This window comes from Sus scrofa, chromosome 11 (assembly GCF_000003025.6).
Source record: "Sus scrofa isolate TJ Tabasco breed Duroc chromosome 11, Sscrofa11.1, whole genome shotgun sequence".
Classification (NCBI taxonomy): domain Eukaryota; kingdom Metazoa; phylum Chordata; class Mammalia; order Artiodactyla; family Suidae; genus Sus; species Sus scrofa.
Window position 1 is genome coordinate 611,605 of NC_010453.5, and position 26,093 is coordinate 637,697.

General features: G+C 50.4%; 2 protein-coding genes across 4 annotated transcripts in view; one reads left to right on the top strand and one right to left on the bottom strand.

Moving 5' to 3' along the window:
• ZMYM5 (zinc finger MYM-type containing 5) overlaps positions 1–19,003 on the bottom strand; it is a 53,887-nt gene extending 34,884 nt beyond the window's left edge. Inside the window, exons 1-4 of one of the 3 annotated variants that reach the window (XM_021065423.1) lie at positions 18,820–19,003; positions 12,549–12,694; positions 12,345–12,437; positions 4,431–4,495 (exon numbers count right to left, since the gene is read on the bottom strand). In XM_021065423.1, the coding sequence (XP_020921082.1) occupies positions 4,431–4,495; positions 12,345–12,437; positions 12,549–12,647 (257 nt within the window). In that variant the 5' untranslated portion in view covers positions 12,648–12,694; positions 18,820–19,003. The other 2 variants (XM_021065425.1, XM_021065424.1) reach the window with 2 other exon arrangements.
• Positions 18,893–26,093, top strand: part of LOC110255873 (basic proline-rich protein-like) — a 30,507-nt gene continuing 23,306 nt past the window's right edge. Inside the window, exon 1 of the mRNA XM_021066006.1 lies at positions 18,893–19,126. Within this exon, the coding sequence (XP_020921665.1) occupies positions 18,893–19,126 (234 nt within the window). The remainder of the gene's footprint in view (positions 19,127–26,093) is intronic.

The window sequence follows — 26,093 nt, forward strand, 5'->3', positions numbered from 1 at the left end:
CTAGTTAGGTTAGTTAACACCGACCCACAAGAACTGCTTTTTTTAAGTTTTATGGCCACATTCGCAGCATATGTAATTTCCACACTGAATCCCAGCCTCAGTCGTGACCTACACCACACCTGTGGCTACACCAGATCTTTAAGCCACTGTGCTAGTCCAGGAGTCCAACCTGCACCTCTGCATCGACCTGAGCTCCTCTACTCAGCTTCTTACCATAGTGCCATGGTGGGAACTCCTCTATTTCGCAATTCTTTTTTTCCTTTTTTTATTTTCATTTTTTGTCTTTTTGCCATTTCTTGGGCCGCTCCCTCGGCATGTGGAGGTTCCCAGGCTAGGGGTCGAATCGGAGCTGTAGCCGCTGGCCTACGCCAGAGCCACAGCAACTCAGGATCCGAGCCGCGTCTGCAACCTACACCACAGCTCACGGCATCGCTGGATCCTTAACCCACTGAGCGAGGCCAGGGATCGAACCTGCAACCTCATGGTTCCTAGTCGTATTCCTTAACCACTGCGCCACGACGGGAACTCCTCCTTTTCTTTTTAGGGCTGCTCCCACAGCATGTGGAAGGTCCTAGGCTAGGGGTTGAATCAGAGCTTTAGCTGCTGGCCTACACCACAGACACTACAATGAAGGATCCAAGTCACCTCTGCAACCTACACCACAGCTCACAGGAACGCCAGGTCCTTAACCCACTGAGCAAGGCCAGGGATCGAACCCAAGTCCTCATGGATATTAATCAGGTTCGTTACTGCTGAGCCACAACTGGAACTCTTATTTCCCAATTCTTAAATGTGAGTAGACCAATCAAGAATTATGAACAATGAGGAAAGCTTCCTAAAAAAAAATCATTAAAGGAGAAAAAAAAAGGAAAAAGAAAAATGTAGGGAAAAGAAAACAAAATGAAAACCCACACACTAACATTTCTTTAAATGGATACTTGATAAGCAAAAGATTGCAAAAAAAAAAAAAAAATAGCATTTCGAGTATAAAAAAGAGATTCTGGAAAGTAAGAGCTCAGCAAAAACAAAAAATTCAGTAATAAAGCTGAGGAATTAACAGAAAACAAAAGAATCACAGCTACTATTAACAATACATGTGCATCTAAGTGTGTCCTGCATCACTCAGGAGCACTGTACCAGCTTGATGGTAACCTTGGGAAGAGAGACAACTCTTTCACTCATTTACAAAACACTCACGATAAAAATCTATTAATTGAATAAGAGGAACATTTATAAAAATTCATTTATTGATCCTTCTTTAGTTTACACTTGCCAAAGCAAGTAAGAGAGCAGAGGTTTGAACCCCTCCGGCGGGCACTAAACCCCGTCCTTGAACACCATGCTGCAAACACCCTAGGCACATGCTGTTGAGAACAGTGGGGTTTCTACGAGGTAATAGCTGGGTCAGTGACTGGGTCTTCCGCCCGTCTTAGTCTTCAGCAGTTCCCTTTCTCTGTGAAGATCCCTTATCTTCTCTATGAACAGCTCTAGAAGCCCACCCACATTCCACCACCTCACAAAACTAACAAGTCATGTGAGACATCAGGTATCCTACGGGAATTACCCAGTTGAAACAGCCATTCCGAAAAGCTGTCTAACTAAAGTGTGTTCTGAAGCATAACAGACTAAGAGCAAAGCCAAGTTTGGCAGAGAGCAGCAAGGGCAGAGGGAGGCAGAAAGAGGGGCACTATAACAGATAAACGAGCCGTAAGTTTCTTTTTGACGACCAGCGTAAAACTGATTGGCTGAAAGGACGAAACAAGCAGGACCTACCACTGTACAGAATCCCAGTTATGGGGGAAAAAACTGTAACTGCAATGTATACATCTAAGGATGACCTGACCCCCTTGCTGTACAGTGGGAAAATAAAAAAAAAAAAAAAAAGAGAGAGAAGTTAAAAAAAAAAAAAAAAAGAATCCCAGTTAACAAGCAGAATCAGAGATTTTTTTAAAAAAATCATTTTGAGACACCTAATAAATTAAGACCAGAATTGGTATAAAAGCCATTAACTGCCATGCAGACAGAGAAGTAGGCATTTTAATGTATCAAAAGGAACAGCACATAGGTCACTTTGTAGTAACAAGAAAAAAACATTAATTTCATAATAGAAGCTGTCATTACCAACTCAGTGATCAATCTTTTGTTGGTGGTGGGTTTTTTTTTTTTTTTTTTTTTGGCTTTTTAGGGCCGGCCCCTGTAACATATGGAGGTTTCCAGGCTGGGGTTCAAACTGGAGCTGTACAGCACAGCCACAGCCACACAGGATATGAGCTGTCTGCAACCTACACCACAGCTTATGGCAAAGCCAGATTGTAACCCACTGAGCGAGGCCAGGGATTGAACCTGCAACCTCATCATTACTGGTTGGTTTTGTTACCGATGTGCCACAACGGGAACTCCTCAGTGGTCAATCTTAAAAATCTTAAATTCAGGAGTTCCCGTCGTGGCGCAGAGGTTAATGAATCCGACTAGGAACCATGAGGGTGCGGGTTCGATCCCTGGCCTTACTCAGTGGGTTAAGGATCCGGCGTTGCTGTGTTGCTGTGGCTCTGGCGTAGGCCTGTGGCTACAGCTCCGATTCGACCCCTAGCCTGGGAACCTCCATATGCCATGAGAGTGGCCCAAGAAATGGAAAAAAAAAAAAGAAATCTTAAAATCACAACTAGGGTGAGAACTAGATTTTATACCTCTCAAAGTGATACTTGCTAGAGAACCGTCAGGATACAGAAACACAAATCTTCCTCAAATATAAGACAAAAACATACAAAAAGTACTGCTTCCATCAATCTTAAAAGAGAAGATTCAGATTTTTCTTTTTGTTTTTTCAGGGCTGCACCTGTGGCACATGGAGGTTCCCAGGCTAAGGGTCAAATCCAAGCTATAGCTGCGGAGCTACACCATAGCCACAGCGACGCCAGACCTGAGCCACGTCTGCGACCTACACCACAGCTTACAGCAACGCTGGATCCTTAATCCACTGTGCTAGGCCAGGGATTGAACCCACATCCTCATGGATGCTAATCAGATTCCTTAACGACTAAGCCATGACATGAACTCCGGATTCAGATTTTTCTTAATCCAACAGAAAAGAAAAAAATTATTTCTATCCATTAGAAAGGGGAAAACATGATAAAAACAAAGCACTTAAAATGGAACTAGGGGAGTTCTTGTCGTGGCGCAGAGGGTAACGAATCCGACTAGGAACCATGAGGTTGCGGGTTCGATCCCTGCCCTTGCTCAGTGCGTTAATGATCCGGCGTTGGTGTAGGTTGCAGACGCAGCTCGGATCACGTGTTGCTGTGGCTCTGGCGTAGGCCGGGGGCTACAGCTCCGATTAGACCCCTAGCCTGGGAACCTCCATATGCCGCAGGAGCGGCCCAAGAAATAGCAAAAAGACAAAAAAATAAATAAATAAATAAAATAAAATAAAATAAAATGGAACTAGGAGTTCCCATCGCAACTCAGTGGTTAACAAATCGGACTAGGAACCATGAGGTTGCGGGTTCAATCCCTGGCCTCACTCAATGGGCTAAGGATCTGGCATTGCTGTGGCTGTGGTGTAGGCCAATGACCCCGAGTTACTGTGGCTCTGGCGTAGGACCGCAGCAACAGCTCTGATTAGACCCCTACCCTGTGAACCTCCATATGCTGCGGGTACAGCCTTAAAAACACAAAACGATAAATAAATAAATAATAAAATAAAATGGAACTAGAGGGGAGTTCCCATTGTGACTCAGTGGTAATGAACCTGACTAGAATGCATGAGGACACGGGTTCTATCCCTGGCCTTGCTCAGTGGGTTAAAAGATCCTGTGTTGAGTGACCTGTGCTGTAGGTCACAGAACTAGCTTGCATTCTGAGTGGCTGTGGCTATAGGGAGGCCTGAGGCTACAGCTCCATTAGACCCCCTGGCCTGTGTATTTCCATATGCCGCAAGTGCAGTGGCCCTAAAAAGACAAAAACAAAATGAAACCAGGAGCTCCCACTCTGGGACAGCAGGTTAAGATCCAGTGCTGTCTCTGTGGCACTGCAGATTCACCCCCCGCCTGCCCAGTGGCTTAAAGATCCAGGTTGCTGCAGCTGTGGTGTAAGCCAAAGCTACGGCTTGGATACACCCCTCCGCAGGAACTTCAATATGCCCTCGGTGCGGCCAAAAAGAAAAAGATAAGCGGGGGAAAAAAGGAAAAAAAAAAGCAAAAAGCAGGACAACATGGAACGAACATTAACTCCTCTCAAGAACTCAAGAGAATACCAGTGGTATAAATATGGGCTCCGAGTTCCCGGGATTACCGTGCCTGGGCTCTGGGGACAGGGGCCACCCCATAAACTAGCACTTTGCCTTCAAGATAACAGAAAGGCAAATTCCACAGAAACACACCCCGATAGTGCACGAACTGTACTCAACACGAACGCGGGGTAAAACTACTCACAAACTGCTTTGCGCCCTAACTTGTGCCAAACGTTCACCCAGCGGGCCTGAATGAGATTCCTGGTCCTAGAAGGAGAGAGGAAAATGGATGTTAGGCAGAGCAGCCCTGGACGCAGCAGCACCAGGGGAGGAAGCCGGGAAGAGAGGGAACGGCGGCTCAGGCTCCTCCCTCCCCCGCGCCGCTGCGGAGGAGACTCCAGGTGGAGACAGGCCGCGTCCGCACCCGGCGAGCCTCAACTCAGCCTTCCAACTTCAGAAGGGCAGGCGGAGGGCGGCGAGCCGGCTCCGGGAGGGGAGGGGAGGCACGGGCCAGCGCAGCCTCCGCGCACGCGGGGAATCCCGTCCCGCGACCCACACCCGCTGCGCCCACCCGGCGCCGTCCCTGTCCCGCCGGCACCCACTCGGCGGTGGCTCGCGTCCGCGCGGGGCCGAAACCCCTCGCCCTGACACACGCCGCGAGACCCGCCGGCTGCCATCCGCCATTGGAAACCCAAACTAGCCAAGTGAGGACGCGGCGCGCGAGCCCCGGGCGGCCGAGGAAGGGAGCCCGCGCCACACCGGTGAGGGTGAGACGGCGCCGCGAGCGCCCACGGAGGCGCCCCTCCCCCACGTCCACCCGGGGACCCCCGCCGCCCGCGCCCGCACCTGGCGGCCCCGGGCGACCCCCGCCGCCGGCGTCCCCCTCGCGGCCGCCTGGGACATGAGTGGAGCCGCCAGCAGCCCGAGGCCCCGACGCGGCAGCGGCGACGGCGGCCGCGCCGCGGGCGCTCGTCCCGGGTCGGTGGGAGGCTCCGGAGGCTGCCCTCACCCATCTCCGCCTCCAGAGGCTGCGCCGCTCCCGGCCACCCCCACTGTCGGCGGCCCTGGGCTGGAGACACAGCGGGGACAAGCCTCACCCGGTTCTGGCTGCGGCTCCGCGGAACGAACCTCCCCGCCCCCGGCCCACCCCCCTTCGGGAACCAGCGCAACTCCGATCGGTCCAGTCCCGGCTTTAGCGCTGGTGAGGAGGCGGAGGCGGCGGCCGCGGCGGCGCGGCCCAACCCGCCAGGCCCCGCCCTCCGCGCCCTCACTGGCCGGCGTGGAAGGCGGGCCCGGCGCCGCGGGCACGCCCATTGGCTGCGTCCGCCTTCCTTCAGGACACCCTCGAGGGGCTGGCCCGACGGCTTGTCCGTCAGGCGCAGGCCACACCCCCGCGTCTCCGGCCCACCCCGCCCCTCCGCCCCCGCCCCCACCCCAGCCCGTCAGGGTCGGGCCGCCGACTCCCCTGCGCGCCGCACCGGCCGCCGTTCGGCCCCTGGCGCTCGGGGGCTGTCGGGGCCCCGCGGCCCAGGGGCCTCAGCCTGGGCGTCCGGCCGCTACGGCGGCTGCGAGCGACGCCGCGCGGGGAGCGCCGCGGCCTCGATGTCCCCAACGCCCTCCCTGTCCAGTGTCTGGCGGCCCCGGGAGGGGCGAGCGGGCGGGGGGGGCGGCCACGGGGGCGGCAGCCGGGAGCCCCGGGCCGGGGCCGGGGCGGGGGCGCCCGCGGGCTCCGAGGGCCGGCAGCGCTTCCCCTCGCCGCAGCCCCGTGGGGAGGCGTCCCCCGCTCCCGTCATGGCTGCGGGAGGAGGCGACGTCCTCCATCTTGTCGGGCTCGGGGGTGGGGGGCGGGGGGGCCGCCCCCACGCGTCCCGGGAAACCGGGCTGGGCCCCGCCGGGCGGCCGCGGGGACGGCGCCCGCTGCCGACTCGGCGCCCGGGAAGCGGCCGGCGCGACGGGGCCGGACCCAGACGCCGCTCCCCGCCGCCGCCCGCCAAGATGGAGGCGCAGCGGGCTGCGCGGAGCGGGCGCCCGCCTGTCGGAAGGGCCGGGCCGCCCCGCGCCGGGGCCGCCGCCTCCCTGGCCCTGGGCGGACGAGGCCCCGCGCTCCCCGGCCGCCCGGGGCGGGACGGAACCCAGGGGCGGCCGGGCGGCCGCGCGGGCTCGACCGAGGAGCCTTCCGGGCCGCGGGGCCTCTTTTGTTCGCCGTCTACAGCTCGGCCCCGGGCGCACGTCACGGGCGGTGCGGGTTCCGCGGTTCCACGTCAGGGGGAGCTCGGAGGCCGGCCCGGCCCGGCCCGGCGCGGCCTGGCGGCTGTCGGGGCCGCCGAGCCCACGCTGTTTGGTGTAATGGAAGTTGGTCAAACACCGTGTGGCCATAATATCTGGAAATACAGATAACGTGATTTTCCCTTTTTAAAAAACAGATTGAGCACCTGATTACTACTTCTGGGGAATGGTAAAGACACAGCTTTACTGAGTGACAGATCAGCCGAGGCAAGACTGTTAATGGATTGAGATCCATGGTTCTGTATTTTACAGACATTCCAAGAACTACCAAGATCTTTAATTTTTTTTTGTCCTCTTGTGACACAGAGAGTTAAGGATCCCCTCTTGTCACTGCAGGGGCTCCAGTAGCTGATGCAGCTGATAGTTCAGTCCCTGGCCCAGGAACATACGCATATAGTGGGCTCCACAGAAAAAAAGGTTTTTATTTTTTGTTTATTTATTTTGCTTTATAGGGCCACGCCCACAGCATATGGAGGTTCCTAGGCTAAGGGGTAGAATCAGAGCCGTAGCTGCTGGATTACACGACAGCCACAGCAATGCGGGATCCTTAACCCACTGATGGAGGCCAGGGATTGAACCCGCATCCTCATTGATACTAGTCGGGTTCCTTACCGCTGAGCTAAGACAGGAACTCCCAAAATATTTAAGTCCTTAATTATTGCTTGGCTATAAATGCCAATATTTTAATAAATGTTGTAAATTCTAATCAAACTTTTTTTCCCACCCCACCCATGGTATGTGGAAATTCCTGATTCAGGGAACTCCTTAATCAAAACTTGTTAATTACACATAAATACAAAGCCCCAAAGGTCTATTAATAAAGAAAGGGTCTACAGAGGAAATTTCAAAAAACATCCGTTAGGAGTTCCCCTCGTGGCTCAGAGGTAACAAACCCAACTAGTAGGTGGGTCACAGCTGTGGCTGAGATTCAAAATAGAACTAACATATGCTGTGTGGCCATACTTTTTTTTTTTTTTTTCCTAGGGCCACACTCACAGCATATGGAGGTTCCCAGGCTAGGGGTCTAATCGGAGCTGTAGCTGCCAGCCTACGCCGCAGCTCACGGCAACACCAGATCCTTAACCCATTGAACAAGGCCAGGGATGGAACCCGCAACTTCATGGTTCCTAGTCGTTAACCACTGCGCCACGACGGGAACTCGCATAACTTTTTTTTAAAGGAGTTCCCGCTGTGGCTTGGGGTAACAACTTGACTAGTATCCATAAGGATTTCGGTTCCATCCTTGGCCCTGCTCAGTGGGTTAAGGATCTGGCATTGCTGTGAGTTGTGGTATATGTTGCAGACTTAGCTCTGATCCCCAAATTGCTGTGGTGTAGGCAGGCAGGCAGCTACAACTCAGACTCTGCCCTAGCCTGGGAACGTCTGTACGTCGCAGGTCCAGACCTAAAAAGATTAAAATAAAAAAGGGTCTCATCCCTTGTGCAAAGGCAGAGAAGCACTGTGACTAAGAGTACATTTTCTGGAGCCAGATTGCCTGCCTTTGAATCTTTATCACCCCTAGCAAGTTACCTAAACTCTCTGACTGTTAGTAGCTACCACATTCGACAGCACAGATACAGAATATTTTCATTATCATAGGAAATCAGCGCACTCATCTTAAACAGTATTGGGGAGTTCCCAACGTGGCTCAGCAGTTAGCGAACCCAACTAGCATCTATGGGGACACGGGTTTGATCCCTGGCCTCGCTCAGTGGATTGAGAATCCAGCGTTGTCATGAGGTGTGGTGTAGGTTGAGGCTGCAGCTCAGATCCGGTGTTGCTGTGGCTGTGGCATAGGCTGGCGGGTACAGTTCCAATTGGATCCCTGGCCTGGGAACCTCCATATGCCGAAGGTGCAGCCCAAAAAGAGAAAAAAAGAAAGGACAAAAAAAAAAAAAAAAAAAAAAAAAAAAAAAACATTATTGGGAGAGAATTAAGATTGAAATACTGGGGAGGGAAGCAAAGCAAAAAAAATAAAAAAAGACTTAAAAACTAATCAACCCTCTTAAGCGTTGCAATCATTCATTCTCATAAACTTTCCTCATTTCTTACATAAAATATCTTTTTATTTTGTGGGGCCATCCAAAATAAGCATTAAATCCCTAGTATCTTTTATCTCTAATTCTCCACCTTCACAAATGTGTTGATCTGGGCTTAGGAAACTCTAATGCTCAGACATGATTTCAGAATATTATACAGGGAGTTCCCCTGAGGCACAGTGGGTTAAGGATCTGGCATTACACTGCAGTGGCTCAGGTCAGTGCTGTGGGTTGGGTTCCATCCCTGTCCCAGGGAACTTCCAAATGCCATTGGTGTTAAAAAAAAAAAAAAAAATCAGGCATAGGAGTTCCCCTCGTGGTGCAGGGGAAACAAGTCTGACTAGGAACCCTGAGTTTGTGGGTTCCATCCCTGGCCTCTCTAAGTGGGTTAAGGATCTGACACTTCCCTGAGCTGTGGTGTGGGTCACAGATGCGTCTTGGATCTGGTGTTGCTGTGGCTGTGACGTAAGCCCACAGCTGTAGCTCTGATTCAACCCCTAGCCTGGGAACCCCCATATGCTGCAGTTGCAGCCCTAAAAAGACTAAAAAAATAAAAAAATAAAAATAAAGTGGGCATCGAGGGAACATACTCAACATAATAAAAGCCGTATATGACAAACCCACAGCTAACATCATACTCAATGATAAAAATCTGAAAGCATTTCCTCTTTAATGCTTTTGCAGAGGAACAAGACAAATATGCCCACTGTCACCAATTTTATTCAACAAAGTTTCAGAAGTCCTAGCCACAGCAATCAGGAAAGAAAAATAAAAGGAATCCAAATTGGAAAGTAGGAACTAAAACTGTCACTGTTTGCAGATGACAAGATGCTATACACAGAGTTATAGACACAACCAGAAAACTACTAGAGCTCATCAATGAATTTGGTAAAGTTGCTGGAAACATAAATTATTGCATTTCTTTTTTTTTATTTTATTTTGTTTTTGGTTTTGTTTTTGTTTTTGTTTTTTGTCTTTTTGCTATTTCTTGGGCCTCTCCCGTGGCATATGGAGGTTCCCAGGCTAGGGGTCTCATCGGAGCCGTAGCCACCAGCCTACACCAGAGCCACAGCAACGCAGGATCTGAGCCGAGTCTGCAACCTACACCACAGCTCACGGCAACGCCAGATCGTTAACCCACTGAGCAAGGGCAGGGACCGAACCTGCAACCTCATGGTTCCTAGTCGGATTCGTTAACCACTGCGCCACGACGGGAACTCCAAATTATTGCATTTCTATACGCTAAAAGTGAAATATCAGAGAAGCTTAGAAAACACTCTCATTTAAAGTCACATAAAAAAGAATAAAGTAACAAGGAATAAACTTACCTAAGGAGGTAAAAGAGCTGTACTCAGGAAATTATAAGACACTGATGAAAGATATTGAAGATGACACAGATGGAAAAATATACTATGTTCATAGATTGGAATGACCATACTACCCAAAGCAATCTACAAATTCAATGCAATCCCTATTGAATTACCAATGGCAATATACACGGAAGTAGAAAACATAATTTTCATAATTTGTATGGAAATTTTAAAAACCCTGAATAGTGAAAACAGCCTTGAGGAAGAAGAACGGAGCTGAAGGAATTATACTCCCCGACTTTGGCCTATTCTACAAAGTCACAGCCATCAAAGCAGTGTGATACTGGCACAAAAACAAATCTAGATAAATGGAACAGGATAGAAAACCCAGAAAATAACCCATGCACTATGGCCAATTAATCTATGACAGAGGAGGCAAGGATATACAGCAGAGAAAAGACACTCTCGGAGTTCCCATTGTGGCTCAGTGGTTAACGAATCTGACTAGGAACCATGAGGTTGCAGGTTCGATTCCTGGCCTTGCTCAGTGGGTTAAGGATCCAGCGTTGCGTGAGCTGTGGTGTAGGTCGCAGATGCGGCTCAGATCTGGTGTTGCTGTGGCTCTGGTGCAGGCCAGCAGCTACAGCTCCGATTGGACCCCTAGCCTGGGAACCTCCAAATGCCGCAGGAGCAGCCCTAAAAAAGGCAAAAAGACAAAAAATAAAATAAAAAGAGAAAAGACAGTCTCTTTAATAAATGGTGCTGAGCAAACAGGACAGCTACATGTAAAACAGTAAAATTAGAACATTCTCTAACACCATATACAAAATAAACTCAAAATGGATTAAAGACCAGAGTTCCTGCTGTGGTGCAACAGGTTCCTGCTCTGTAGCACCAGGACAGGTTTGATTCCCTGCCAGGCACAGTGGGATAAAGGATCCAGCATAACTCAGGTGTAGGTTGCAACTGTATCTCAGATCTAATCCCTGGCCTAAAACTCTACATGCCTGGGGGCAGGCAAAAAAAATAATAATAATGGATGAAAGACCTAAATGTGCGACCTGCTGCTATGAAACTCCTAGGGGAAATAGATAGACAGAACATTCTCTGACATAAATCACAGCAATAGTATTTTGGATCTATCTCCTTGAGTAATGGAAACAAAAGCAAAAATAAACAAATCGAACCTAATTAAACTTAATTGCGCAGCAAAGGAAACCATCAACAAAATGAAAAGACAACCTACCGAATGCGAAGAAAATATCTGCAACGACACAACCGACAAGGGATTCATTTTCCCAATAGACAAACAGTTCATACAGCTTAATTTTCTCTCTTTTTTTTTTTTTTTTTTTTTTTTTTTTTGCTTTTTAGGGCTGCACTGGTGACATATGGAAGTTCCCAGGCGAAGGGTAGAATCAGAGCTACAGCTGCCAGCCACACCACAGCCACAGCAAGAGGGGATCCGAGCCACATCTGTGACCTACACCAGAACTCATGGCAACGCTGGATCCTTAACCCACTGAGCAAGGCCAGGGATCGGACCTGCGTCCTCATGGATCCTGGTCGGATTCATTAACCGCTGACAAATGTTAACAAAGTGGACCCGATGTCATAACTGGCTGGCCGATGCTTTTCGTCCACACATCACCAGGACTGAGACAAACGGGACGGGCTGCATCTTGAGCTCATTATTTTAACATTGAGTTCTTTGAAGCAGAGACATTGCTTTTGAGAAATACATGTCATACAGCTTGTCTAAGAATAAAATGCATTTAAACTCATTTCAGAGAATTTACTATGTAACATCTAAATCCATGCTGTGTACCCTTCCTGGAGAAGCTAGCACCCGGCTATAGACCACAACTAGAAATCTGAAGGCCATCTTCAGATAAATTCTACACTGAAAACTGCATCCCAGACTTGCAAGATGAAGAAGAATAAAAGTAACTGAGTTGAAATAAAGGAAAGACCATGCTCACAGCAGTGCCAACACCTAAAGTGGATTCCTTACCGATTTCATCACCTGCAAAAGAAAGTGGTTAACTCTGGAGAGACTTAGGAAAAGAATAAAGAGACTAATACAGTTGGGAAAACAAGTCTACAAATAATAGGAGATCCTGCTATAGTGCAGTGCGGTAAGGATCCCACTGCAGTGGCTCCGGCTGCAGCTGTGGCTCCAATTCAATCCATACACCCCCCCCCCAAAAGGTCTACGAATAACAAATGCTGGAGAGGGTGTGGAGAAAAGGGAATGCTCCTGCCCTATTGGTGGGAATGTAAATTGGTACATCCACCGTGGAGAACAGTATGGAGGTTCCTCAAAAAACTAAAAACAGAGTTGCAATCCTACTCTTTGACATACATCATGAGAACTCCATGGGCCCCACTGTTCATAGAAGCACTATTTACAACAGCCAAGCCATGGAGCCAACTTAAATGTCCATCAAGATGCAAGGATAACAAAGATGTGATACATACACACCCACCGCGATATTGCTCAGCCGTAAGAAGACGGAAAGAAGGGCATCTGTAGCAACATGGATGCTCACAGCTGGTAACCCAGTGAAGTAACTAGAGGGAGAAAGACAAACACCACATGGTATCACTTATCTGTGGACTCTAAAAACATGATACAGGCATTCCTATTGTGGCTAAGCTGTAATGAACCCAACTTGTACCCACAAGGATTCCAGTTTGATCCCCAGCTCCGATCAATGGGTTCAGAATCCAGCATTGCCATGAGCTGCAGTGTAGGTTGAAGACGAGACTCAGATCCAGCATTGCTGCATCTGTGGCGTAGGCCGGCAGCTGTAGCTCCAATTCGATCCCTAGAAAGAAGAAAAAAAAAAACATTACAGCCAGACACCTGTGGTCAATTAATCTTCAACAAAAGAGACAAGAATATAAAATAGAAAAAAAAAAAAAAAAGACAGCCTCTTCAAGTGGTGCTGTGAAATCTGGACAGCTGCATGTAAATCAATGAAACTAGATCACACCATCACACCATGCATAAAAATATACTCAAAATGGCTTAAAGACTTAAACATAAGGCAAGATGCCATCAAACTCCTAGAAGAGAACGTAGGAAAAACATAGTCTGTCATCAATCGTACAAATGTTTTCTGGTCAGTCTCCCAAAGCAATAGAACTAGAAACAAAAATAAACTAATGGGACGTAAGCAAACTTACATTTTTTTTTTCTTTTTTTTTAGGGTTGCACCCGAGGTACATGGAGGTTCCCAGGCTAGGGGTCAAATCGGAGCTGCAGCTGCCAGCCTATGCCTCAGCCACACTAACGCTGGATCAGAGGCGCGTGTGTGACCTACACCACAGCTCACAGCAACACCAGATCCGTAACCCACTGAGCTAGGCCAGGGATCGAACCCAGGTCCTCATGGAAACTAGTCAGGTTGGTAACCACTAAGCCTTGATGGGAACTCCCAAACTTACAATCTTTTGCACAGCAAAGGAAGCCATTATTAAAAAAAAAAAAAAAAAAAAAAAAGACAACCTACAGAATGGGAGAAATTCCTTTCAAATGATGTAACCAACAAGGGCTTTATCTCCAAAACGCAAACAACTCATAAAACTCAACAACAACAAAAAACAACCCAAATGAAAAACAGGCAGAAAACCTGAATAAACATTTCTCCAAAAGAAACATACAATGACCAACAGGCACGTAAAAAATGCTCTGCATCACTAATTTTCTTTTTTTTTCTTTTTTTTTTTTTGTCTTTTGTCTTTTTAGAGCCACACCTGCAGCATATGGATGTTCGGAGGCTAGGGGTCGAATAGGAGCTACAGCTGCCGGCCTACACCACAGCCACAGCAACACCATATCCTCAACCCACTGAGTGAGGGCAGGGATCGAACCTGCAACCTCATGGTTCCTGGTCAGATTCGTTTCCACTGAGCCACAACAGGAATTCCTCAACATCACTAATCATTAGAGAAATGCAAATCAAAACTACAATGAGGTACCACTTCGTACCGGTCAGAATGGCCATCATTAAGTCTACAAATAACAAATGCTAGGGAGTTCCCATTGTGGCACAGCAGAAATGAATCCAATTAGTATCCATGAGGACCTGGGTTCCATCCCTGGCCTCACTCAGTGGGTTAAGGATCGGGCATTGCCCTGAGCTGTGGTGCAGGTCACAGACGCCGCTTGGATCCTGCACAGCTATGGCTGTGGCTAGGCCAGCAGCTGTAGCTCCAAATCGACCCCCAGCCTAGCCCAGGAAATTCCATACGCTATAGGCGTGGCCCTAAAAAGCAAAAAAGAAAAGAAAAAAAAAAAAAAGCAAATGCTGAAGAGGGTGTGGAGAAAAGGAACCCCCCCAGCACTGTTGGTGGGAATGTAAATTGGTGCAACCACTCCCGAAAACAGTATGGAGGCTCCTCAGAAAACTAAATATAAAACTACTATATGAGGAGTTCCTCTTGTGGAACCCAACGTAGTGTCCGTGAGGATGCAGGTTTGATCCCTGGCTTCACTCAGCGGGTTAAGGATCCAGTGTTGCCACAAGCTGCAGTGTAGGCCACAGATACAGCTTGGATGTGGCATTGCTGTGGCTGTGGGGTAGGCCTGCAGCTGCACCTCCAATTTGACCCCTGGCCCAGGAATTTCCATATCCCACAGGTATGGCCCAAAATAGACAAAAAGACAAAAAAAAAAAAAAAGGGTACAAATAAACTTACTTACAAAACAGAAATAGACTCACAGACATAGAAAACAAACTTGTGATTACCAAAAAGTATAGCAAAGGGGTTGGACGGGGAGAAAAATCAGGAGTTTGAGATCAGCACCTACACGCTACTGTGTATAATAAAATAGACGAACAGCAAGGACCTGCTGTATAGCCCAGGGAAATATACTCAGTGTCTTGTGATGACCTACAGCGGAAAAGAATCTGCAGGAGAATGTATAGGCGTTCCCTTGTGGTACAGCAAGTTGAGGATCTGTTAAGACACTGGCTATGGCACAGGTTCAAGCCCTACCCAGGAAGTTTCACCTGCCTTGGGTGCAGCAAAAAAAAAAAGTTGGAGTTTCCCTTGTGGCGCAGCGGAAAAGAATCCATCTAGGAACTACGTGGTTTCAGTTTGATCTCTGGCCTCACTCAGTGGGTTAAGGATATGGCTGATTTTTAAATTTAAAAATAAACACATAGGAGTTCCCGTCGTGGCGCAGTGGTTAACGAATCCGACTAGGAAACATGAGGTTGCGGGTTCGGTCCCTGCCCTTGCTCAGTGGGTTAACGATCCGGCGTTGCCGTGAGCTGTGGTGTAGGTTGCAGACGCGGCTCGGATCCCGCGTTGCTGTGGCTCTGGCGTAGGCCGGTGGCTACAGCTCCGATTCAACCCCTAGCCTGGGAACCTCCATATGCCGCGGGAGCGGCCCAAGAAATAGCAACAACAAAAGACAAAAAGACAAAAGACCAAAAAAAAAAAAAAAAAAAAAAACCATAAATAAATAAATAAAAGTAAACAAGAAGTCTAGTCTTTTTTTTCTTTTTTTTTTTTTTTTTGTCTTTTTAGGACTGCACCCGTAGCATATGGAGGTTCCAGGCTAAGCGTAGAATCGGAACTATAGCCAACCGCCTAAGCCACAGCCACAGCAACGTGGGATCTGAGCCTGGTCTCTGACATACACCACAGCTCGTGGCAAGGCCAGATCCTTAACCCACTGAGTGAGGCCAGGAATCAAATCTGAGTCCTCGAGGATACTAGTCAGATTCATTTGCACCCAGCCAGGACAGGAACTGGCATATGGAGGTTCCCAGGTTTTGGGGTCTAATCAGAGCTGTAGCCTCTGGCCTACACCAGAACCACAGCAACGCCAGATCCGAGCCGAGTCTGCGACCTACACCACAGCTCACAGCAACACTGGATCCTTAACTCACTGAGCAAGGCCAGGGATCGAACCCGAAACCTCGTGGTTCCTCATGGTCGGATTTGTTTCCACTGCGACACGAAGGGAACTCCTAAGTATTTCTCTTTTAACGGGAAAGCATAATAACTCTATTCATATTCATGAAACTATTCATATTTTGATGCCCAGGTTTTAGACTTTATTTTGTGTTTCCTATTTACCAGGTTTGTCTTTGTTTATGTTTTAATTCCTTTCTGCCTTTAACAGATTTTTTCTTCTTTTTGTATCCCTTAGGCCACACCATATATATTGGAAGTTCCCAGGCCAGGGAATCTAGAGCTGCAGCAGTGGCAATGCCAAATCCTTTAACCCCCAGTGCCAGGCCAGGGATGAAACCTACACCTCTGCAGCCAGTCCGATTTTAACCCACTGCACTGTAGTGGGGAGGGGGAAGGACCCTTCCAGAACAAAGGGACCACAACATGCAACACCAGCACCTGCATGCACATGCGCAGTTCTGTTACAATGTAACACCCTGAATCCATCCTGGTGAGTGTAACTATAACTGTCCACTCAGAAGTTACAGAATATATGTTACCTTATAAGGGGGACAAAGGGACCAAAGTGTTAGAAAAAAATAACTGAGGGTATAAAAGACAGCATCCCCCTGCATTTGGGGCTCAGCCCTGGGATACGAATCTGTGGAGCCAGTGCCGCACTAAGAAATGCTGCTTCCTGGCAAAAAGGCTTGGGGGGGTCTCATTTCTCTGTACATAATTTCTGCAACAGCACCACAGTGGGGACGCCGAAGACCCTCTCTCTCTCTCTTTTTTTTTTTTTTTTTGCCACTTCTTGGGCCGCTCCCGCGGCATATGGAGGTTCCCAGGCTTGGGGTCGAATCGGAGCTGCAGCTACCAGCCTACGCCAGAGCCACAGCATCTCGGGATCCGAGCCGCATCTGCAGCCTACACCACAGCTCACGGCAACGCCGGATCCTTAACCCACAGAGCAAGGCCAGGGATTGAACCCACAACCTCATGGTTCCTGATCGGATTCGTTAACCATTGAGCCACGACGGGAACTCCGATTCTCTTTTTTTTTTTAATTATTTTTATTTTTTCCTTTTTAGTTGGTTTATGGTGTTCTGTCAGTTTCCTACTGTTCAGCAATGTGACCCAGTCACACACATACATATATTCATTCTTTTATGTATTCATTCCTTTTCGTACATTATCCTACATCATGTTCCATCACAAGTGACTACAAATAGTTCCCTGTGCTATACAGCAGGATCTCATTGCTTATTCACTCCAAATGCAAAAGTTTGTGTCTATTAACCCCAAGCTCCCAGTCCATCCCACTCCCCCCCACACACCTTTTTTTGGCTGCACCTGCAGCACATGGAAGTTCTTGGGCCGCGCACTGAAGCCACACCACAGTTGCAACCTGTGCCATGCAGGATCCTTTAACCCACCGAGCAAGGCCAGGAACCGAACCCACATCCTCATGGATACTAGTCGGATTCTTTTTTTTCTTTTTTTTTTTTCTGCCTTTTCTTGGGCCGCTTCCCACGGCGTATGGAGGTTCCCAGGCTAGGGGTCTAATTGGAGCTGTAGCCACCGGCCTACACCAGAGCTACAGCAAAGCGGGATCCGAGCTGAGTCTGTGACCTACACCACAGCTCACGGCAACACTGGATCCTTAACTCACTGAGCAAGGCCAGGGATCGAACCCGCAACCTCATGGTTCCTAGTTGGATTCATTAACCACTGCGCCACGACAGGAACTCCAACTAGTCGGATTCTTAACCCACTGAGACACAACAGGAACTCCCTAAAGATTCCTTTTATAAATATTCCATTAGTAAAGTATTATAAGAATTTTTAGGAGTCTCCTCATGGCCTAGCAGGTTAAAGATCCGGTGTTGTCACTGCAGTGGCTCAGGTTGCTGCGTGGCAAGGGTTTGATCCCTATCCCGGGAACTTCTACATACCAAGGGTGTAGCCAAAGCAAAAATGTATAAACTATAAAAATTTGTAAAATAAGGGTCTAGTGAAGAGCAGTCTAGCCTTTGCCCTCAGCTCCTGGGAGGTGATCTCTTGGTCCAGGAGATCAAGAGAGTCTTGGTTTGCTCGGGGCTATGACTTAGGAAAGGGCTCTGTTTGGGCCACATCAGTCCGGATCTCAGGAGGAAGTGGGGACTGAGGGTAAAGGGGGGATCACTGAAGAGTAGAAGCGAGAGTTCTGCCACGTGGGGGGGCAGGGGCAGAACGTCTCTGATGGCGAATAAAAATGAGGACACCCAGAGCATGGTGAGCAGCTTGGCTGGCCATCGCGCCCAGCTCATGGCCAGGGGAGCGTGGTCCCCATGCTCCCGCCCGGAGCCACGCCCCAGAGACCTGCCTCTGCAGCCCCCACACCGCCCTCTGGGCATTTCTCCCTCCACACTGCCTCTGTGACAAGCCATGAGCTCAGGAGTTCCTGGTGTGGGTCAGTGGTTAACGAACCCGACTGGCATCCATGAGGACGAAGGTTCGATCCCTGGCCTCGCTCCGTGGGTTAAGGATCCGGCGTTGCCGTGAGCTGTGGTGTAGGTCGAAGACACGGCTCGGATCTGGCGTTGCTGTGGCTGTGGTGGAGGCCGGCAGCTACAGCTCTGCTGTGACCCCTGGCCTGGGAACTTCATATGCCACAGGTGCAGCCCTAAAAAGCAAGAAAACAAAACAAAAAACGAGCCATGAACACAATCACTTTCTGGGAGTTCCGTGGGAGTTCTGTGAGTCCTTCACAAACTACCAAAACTGGGGTGGTTTGGAAACCCCCTGCAGTGGCGGTTGGCCTTGGAAGTGAGGTGTCTGGCTCCTCCTCAAACAGGGGGCTGGAAGACAAGGTACAGGTGGCCAGAACACTCCAGAAGGTGGAGCACTGCCACCTTACAGGCCAAGATTGAGCCAGGAAGACCTCGCACCCCAAGGGCAGGGCCTAGACCCTGACCGGTGGGGAGTGACCACAACTCACGGAGCAGCAGAAAATGCTCATTGAGGTTGCACCGGCAGAACTTTCTGGAAACCTACTCACTGGCACTTGCTGGAGTTCCTGATGTTGCGTCCTGTCGTTCACTGAGGTCTGACGGTCTCTGGAACTTGCTGAGATGAAACCTCCCGCAGGACTGGCTCCAGAGCCCGCCGCAGGGGCAGGCACAGAGGAAGCGGGAGCGCGCGGCGTGCACGCCGAAGCGCCGGGGCGGCGGGCGCGCGGCGGGCCGTGCGGGACGCGAGGACCAACCTGTGCTGCCGCCGTGCGCTCGCGGGCGCCCTCTGCCGACAGGCTCGGCACCGTGCGGCTGGAAGGGGCCATTCGGGACCAAATGCAGTTCCCAGGGGGCGTAAGAGGGGGGAGTTTGGACCTGAGGGGCCATCAGTCCATACCCACCCTGGGTGATGGCTTTCGTAGCCTCCCCTCACCGCCAGGCCACTGTCTCCATCCTTTCTCCATAGGATGGTCTTAATTCAACTCCCTTCAAGTTAAACTCTCAAGTTAAACTCAAGTTAAACTCTCTTCAAGTTAAACGTGATTCTTATTACACCTCTATTCATAGAGTACGTGATCATTCCTATTTTCCATCTTATATGCACACACGCTTTCTTTACTAGGCTTCCTGAACGCCACTCTTTTGCCTTTTCTAGGGCCGCTCCCGTGGCACATGGAGGTTCCCAGGGCAGGGGTCCAATCAGAGCTGTAGCCGCCGGCTCCTCCACAGCCACAGCAACGCCAGATCCGAGCCGCGTCTGTGATCTACATCACAGCTCATGGCAACGCCGGATCCTTAACCCACGGAGCAAGGCCAGGGATCGAACCCACAACCTCATGGTTCCTAGTCGGATTCGTTAACCACTGCGCCACGACGGGAACTCCTTAGGTTCTTGTTTAAAATTCTTGCTGACTGGAGTTCCCTGCTGTCCTAGCATTTAAGGATCCAGCATTGTCACTGCTGTAGCTCATGGCTCTGGTTCAATTCCTTTGCCTCCTGCAAAGATGGAATACGTCTGGAGTTTATCCTGATACTGTCAAGTCGAGTTTAGGACTAAAGGTGTTTACTTAACCTGTTCTATCATAGACATGCTTTCTCTGTTCACACTGAAAATATTCTTGGGAGTTCCCATCGTGGCGCAGTGGTTAACAAGGTTGAGGGTTCGATCCCTGGGCTTGCTCAGTGGGTTAAGGATCCGAGTTGCCGTGCGCTGAGGTGTAGGTCGCAGATGAGGCTCGGATCCCAAGTGGCTGTGGCTGTGGTGTAGGCAGGCAGCTACAGCTCCAATTGGACCCCTCGCCTGGGAACCTCCATATGCCCTGGGAAGCGGCCCTAGAAAAGACAAAAAGACCTCAAAAAAAAGAAAGAAAATATTCTCAGAGTTCCCATTGTGGCTCAATAGTTAAGGAATCCGACTAGGAACCATGTGGTTGCAGGTTCAATCACTGGCCTCGTTCAGTGGGTTAAGGATCCTCTGTTGCCGTGAGCTGTGGTGTAGGTTGCAGACATGCTCAGATCCCACGTTGCTGCGGCTGTGGTGTAGGCCGGCAGCCTTGGCTCTGATTAGACCCCTAGCCTAGGAACCTCCATATGCCATGGGTTCAGCCCTGAAAAGACCAAAAAAAAATTGGAGCTACAGCTGCCGGCCTACACCACAGCCACAGCCACACCAGATCAGAACTGTGTCTACAACCTACACCAGAGCACACGGCAACAACAGATCCTTAACCCACTGATCGAGGCCAGGGATCAAACCCCCAGGTCCTAGTCAGGTTCCTTAACCACTGAGCTACCTCAGGAACTCCTTTTTTTTTTTTTTTTTTTTTTTCAGTCAAACAATTTTTTTTTGTTTTACCTTTTTTTTAGGGCCGCACCTGAGGCAGATGATAGTTCCCAGGCTAGGGGTCCAATCAGAGCTACAGCTGCCAGCCTACGGCCACAGCTCATGGCAATGCTGGATCCTTAACCCAATGAGCAAGGCCACAGATCGAACCTGCATCCTCAGGGTTCCTAGTCAAGTTGTTCACCACTGAGCCAAGGAAGGAACTCCTAAGTCTAACAATTAAAAAAAAAAAGTTTCCCTTTGTCGTCATTCAGTTTTCTCAGACGCATAATTTGTCCTTTCAATTTTTAAATTTTGGTACAAAATTTTCTTGAGTTGTATCTGAAAACATTTAAACATTCTTGGAGCTGCCATCGTGGATCAGCGAGTTAAGAACCCGACTAGTATCCATGAGGGCTCAAGTTTGATCCCTGGCCTTGATCAGTGGGTTAAGGATCCGACGTGAGCTGTGGTATAGGTGGCAGAAGCAGCTAGGATCTGGTGTTGCTGTGGCTGTGGTGTAGGCCTGCAGCTGCAGCTTGGATGTGACCCCTAGCCTGGGAACTTCCGTGTGGCCCTAAAAAGACAAAAAAGATTGAAAATAAAAATAAAATAGTACTTTTATTAAAACATCCTTGCAGTTCCCAGTGGTGTCTCTTCAGCACCAGATACAGGTTCAGGTCCAGGCTTGGCACAGTGGGTTAAAGGATCCAGCATTGCCGCAGCTGCAGCATAGGTCACAACTGTGGCTCGGATCCAGTCCCTGGCCCAGGAACTCCCTATGCCACGGGGAAGCCATAGAAGAAAAAAAATGTCCTCTAGCTACTGAATTTCTTATGAGGGGCCTCACTGATAGGGATTCAATATAAGGGGAGTTCCCTGGTGGTCTGATGGTTAGGGTTTGGTGCTCTCCTGGCTGTGGCCTTGGTTCAGTCCCTGGCCTGGGCTGGGAACTAAACCCCACATCAAGCCGCTGCACACCACAGCCAAAGGAAAAAAGAGAATCAGTACAAGGAACCGGGGCCTTTCACATCACAGACGTGTTGGAGGATTCAAGACGAGGCTGTGATGGCTAACTTTTTTTTTCTTTTTTTTTTCACGGCACCCGTGGCATGTAGAAGCTCTCAGAGCAGGGATCGAACCTGAGCCATTGCAGTGACCTGAGCTTCAGCAGTGACAATGCCAAGTCCCCAACTGAGAGACCACCAGAGAACTCCTGGGATGGCTAATTTAATGTACCAGCTTATCTGGATTGTGGGGTGCCCAGATGTTCCGTTATACATTACTCTGAGTGTCTTTAAGGTGTTTCTAGATCAGATTAATATTTGAACCAGCAGTTGAGGAAAGCAGTTTGGCCCCCCACCAACGTAGGCGGATCCCACCCGACGGACAAAGGCCTGGGTCCCACCCAAAGGCTGTGGAAGGGCGGATTTCACATGTCCGCCTGACAGTCTCTGACGTGGGACAGTGGCCTGGCCTGTCTCTGAACCAGGACAGATACCATCTTCCTGTTGCCAGGCCCCGGGATCTGGACTAGGTTTAGACCCTGACCTGTCCTGCCATCGCACATGGACTGGAGCTGCACTGCCGGCTCACTCTGGGTGCCGCTTTGCAGACCGCAGGTCTTGGAATTTACAAACCCCACAGTCACATGGGTCAGTTCCTTAAAATCTCTCTTTCTCTCTGATTCTCTCCTATCCTGTCAGTTGTGCTTCTCTGTATTCGTCAGGAGAACCAATACAGATGTTGGTACCAGGGCTGGTTCTATGGGAACAAAATATTAAGGACAAGTTTTCTTTTTTTTTTTCCCTTTTCTAGGGCCACACCCGCGGCACACGGAGGTTCCCAGGCTAGGGGTCCACTCGGAGCTGTAGCCGCCAGCCTACACCACAGCCACGGCAACATGGGATCTGAGCCACGTCTGCGACCCACACCAAGTTTTCTGAGTTGATTCTGACATTTCTGCACCTGGCGCCCTAATCAAATATATGCAGATGCTAATGAGTCTGTCTCCAGTGGTGAAGCGCTTCCTTTAGTCCCGGATGTGATCTGGCAACAGAGATACACAAAATACCTCCGGAGGACGCCTTTTGATAGCACATGACAAGCAAAGACGTAGATGACTGAGTATGTGAGGTTTTCATGCATTTTTGAGAAAACAGTGGGAGTTCCCGTCATGGCCCAGGGGAAAGGTCTCCGACTAGGAACGATGAGGTTGCGGGTTTGATCCCTGGCCTCGATCAGTGGGTCAAGGATCCAGCGTTGCCGGGAGCTGTGGTGTGGGTTGCAGACGCAGCTCGGATCTGGCATGGCTGTGGCTGTGGTGTAGACTGGCAGCAACAGCTCCGATTGGACCCCCAGCCTGGGAACCTCCACATGTGGCAGGTGCAGCCCTACAAGGACAGAAGACAAAGGAAAAAAAAGAAAAGAAGAGAAAAATAGAAAAGAAAAGAAAAAACAATGACTCCCCAGGGCTGAGATGGCTGAAAGCCAAAAGCAGGGTCTCCCGGAGGCTGCAGGGAACCACACTGCGAGGTGACCTCCAGTACCTGCCCCGGAGGACACGGCTTTGGGAGGATGAGGAAGCCCCTGGGGCAGGTGGGGAAGCCGAGACAGGGGCCTCTCCGGCAGGGCTAAGCCTGCATCGCCTGAGGAAACGAGCAAGGCCTCCCCTGAGGCCGTTCCCAGGTGAGCCACCCCTTCAGCCACTGTAGTCCCAGGACAAACTAGGCAGGTACCAACAGGCACCTAAAGGGGTCGCAGGGAGTGTCACCTGTGCGCAGGCGCACAGCGCCCCCAGGAGCTCCTTGAGTTTTCTTTTTTCTTTTTTTCCTTTTTTTTGGGGCAGCATGTGGAAGTCCCAGAAGAGGGGCTGAAACAGAGCTGTAGCTGATGCCCTAGGCCACAACCAGAGCAGCGCCAGATCCTAGCCACATCTGTGACGTACACCACAGCTCGTCACAACACAGTATAGTTAACGCACTGAGCAAGGCCAGGGGTCATGGATATTCCGCTGAGCCAGGACGGGACCTCCTCCTTGAGTTGTCTGATCTTACCCCCAGAAGTCTGGGGAAAGAGCCTGAGGGAGTGGCGAGGGGGTGGTAAGTTTGGATCAGGCTGAGTTGTTGTTGTTTGTTTGTTTGTTTGTTTTTTGTCTTTTTGCCTTTTCTAGGGCCGCTCCCGTGGCATATGGAGGTTCCCAGGCTAGGGGTCCAATCGGAGCTGTAGCCACCACCTACGCCACAGCCAAGCAACTCAGAATCCGAGCCGTCTCTGCGACCTACACCACAGCTCACGGCAACGCAGGATCCTTAACCCACGGAGCGAGGCCAGGGATCGAACCCACAACCTCTTGGTTCCCAGTCGGATTCGTTAACCACTTCGCCACGAGGGGAACTCCCATTGTTGTTGTTGTTCTTTTGCTTTTTAGGGCCATACCCAGGGCAGGTGAACATTCCCAGGCCAGGGGTCAAATAGGAGCTACAGTTGCCAGCGACACCACAGCCACAGCTACACAGGATCCGAGCCGCATCTGCAACCTACACCACAGTTCACGGCAACATTGGATCCTTAACCACTGAGTGAGGCCAGGGATCAAACCTGCCATCTCATCGTTCCTAGTCAGATGCGTTTCCGCTGCACCACGACGGGAAGTCCAGACAGAGATGCTGGTTATGAGTCCACAGAGCAGAGGCGCTGATTCGGGTGTTGTGGCCTGGGAGCTGGAAAGCCTATCTGGTTGGTTGGCTGAAACACGGACCAAAACGTGCCAGGGGCCCATGCGCTAGAAATGCCAGAACCGCCTCAGTTTGATGTGAAGGACGGAGGCAAAGGCTCGGGGAGAGCGGATGGAAGACTTCCTCAGCAGCCGGGAGCATCCACGGAACTTCCCTGGTGCGGAGGCGCTGTGAGCAGTGCGCTCGGAGGAAGCCTGGTGCCTGGAGAGCTTGTGTTCATTCTCCTCTGCAGGCCGTGCCTTCCAGCGGGTACCGCACCCAGGCTGGGAAGCTGGGTCCATAGGAAAGACGGGGTCCTGGGGAGCAGGGGGTCGCGAGTGGCCCCTCACTGCCGCAGGCAAGATGGGCGAGGTTGGAATGACAGCACAGTCCCGGCCACGGGAGGCAAAGCCAGGGCCTTGCCTGGCTGATGCTGTTGCTAAGAATCAAATAGACGAGAGGCCTATTCAAATCTCACTCGAGCTGCATAATCAGAAAATTCCTAAGTCGAGGGAATCGAAGTCAAACCCGAATCAGAAAATCCGAGAGTCATCGGCCAGTCAATCTATTCCCACACTTGAGCTAACGTGCAGCCCCAGGGCACGCGTCGGAAGGGACAACACGTCCTGGGGCTCGGCGCAAGGTCCAGGGTCCAGACCCTGAATCCTCCTGGCAGCCTTTCGCCAAAGGGGCCCGTGGCCTTTCACCGGGGCGTTGGCTTCTGGGTAGAGGAATGATTAGAACTTTCAGGGCTATTGGCCACTGACTGAACGGACACTGACTGCAGGGGTGCCGAGGTGTCTCTGGGGTCCGCGGTGAGAGCACGGGCTGATAGAGCTGGGTGCCCAATGGCATTTTAGCTCAGGCCTGACACACAGTGGGCCCCGAGGGCCTCCAAACACACCCTGACTTGCTCCCAGTTCCGTAATGGGCGACTGGGATAGGCCTGCCCAGCAACTGGCTGAATTCCCTCCCAGGTCCCCTGCCCTGAGAAGGGACAGCTGTAAGGGGGTAAGACCAGGTCCCTGTTGGCATTCCTGTCGTGACTCATTGGAAACGAATCTGTCTAGCATCCATGAGGTTGTGGGTTCGATCCCTGGCCTCGCTCCGTGGGTTAAGGATCCAGCGATGCCGAGAGCGGTGGTATAGGTCGCAGAGGCACCTTGGATCCCGTGTGGCTGGGGCTGTGACAGAGGCCGGTGGCTCCAGTTCTCATTAGACTCCTGCCCTGGGAACCTCCACATACCGCAGGTGCGGCCCTAGAAAGACACACACACAGAAAGAACAGGTGCCTGTGAACCAGGCTCTCCGGGAGCAGACTGTGCCCAGCTGGCAAAGCCAGTAGTACAACCTCACTTCCCGCTTTGGGGAGGGAGGGGGCGTACCAACTCTCCAGCCATCGGTCACCACGTGACTCACAGGAACCTCGACCACATTCTTTTTTTTTTTTTCCCCAACCACATTCTTAACGAACAATACGTTATTGTGAAGGCATTCTTTATACACTCTGTCTATGAACCGCTGATCACAGGTATGGTTGATAAATATTGTCTCCTCTTCCAGGTTGACTTTTCCCCTTTTGATGGTTTCCTTTGCTGCGCAGAAATTTTTATCTATCTCTTTATTTATTTATTGCTTTGTAGGTCTTCACCCAAGGCATATGGAGGTTCCCAGGCTAGGGGTCAAATTGGAGCTGCAGCCACCGGCCTACACCACAGCCACAGCAACACCGGAGCCTTAACCCACTGAGTGAGGCCAGGGATCAAACCCATGTCCTCATGGA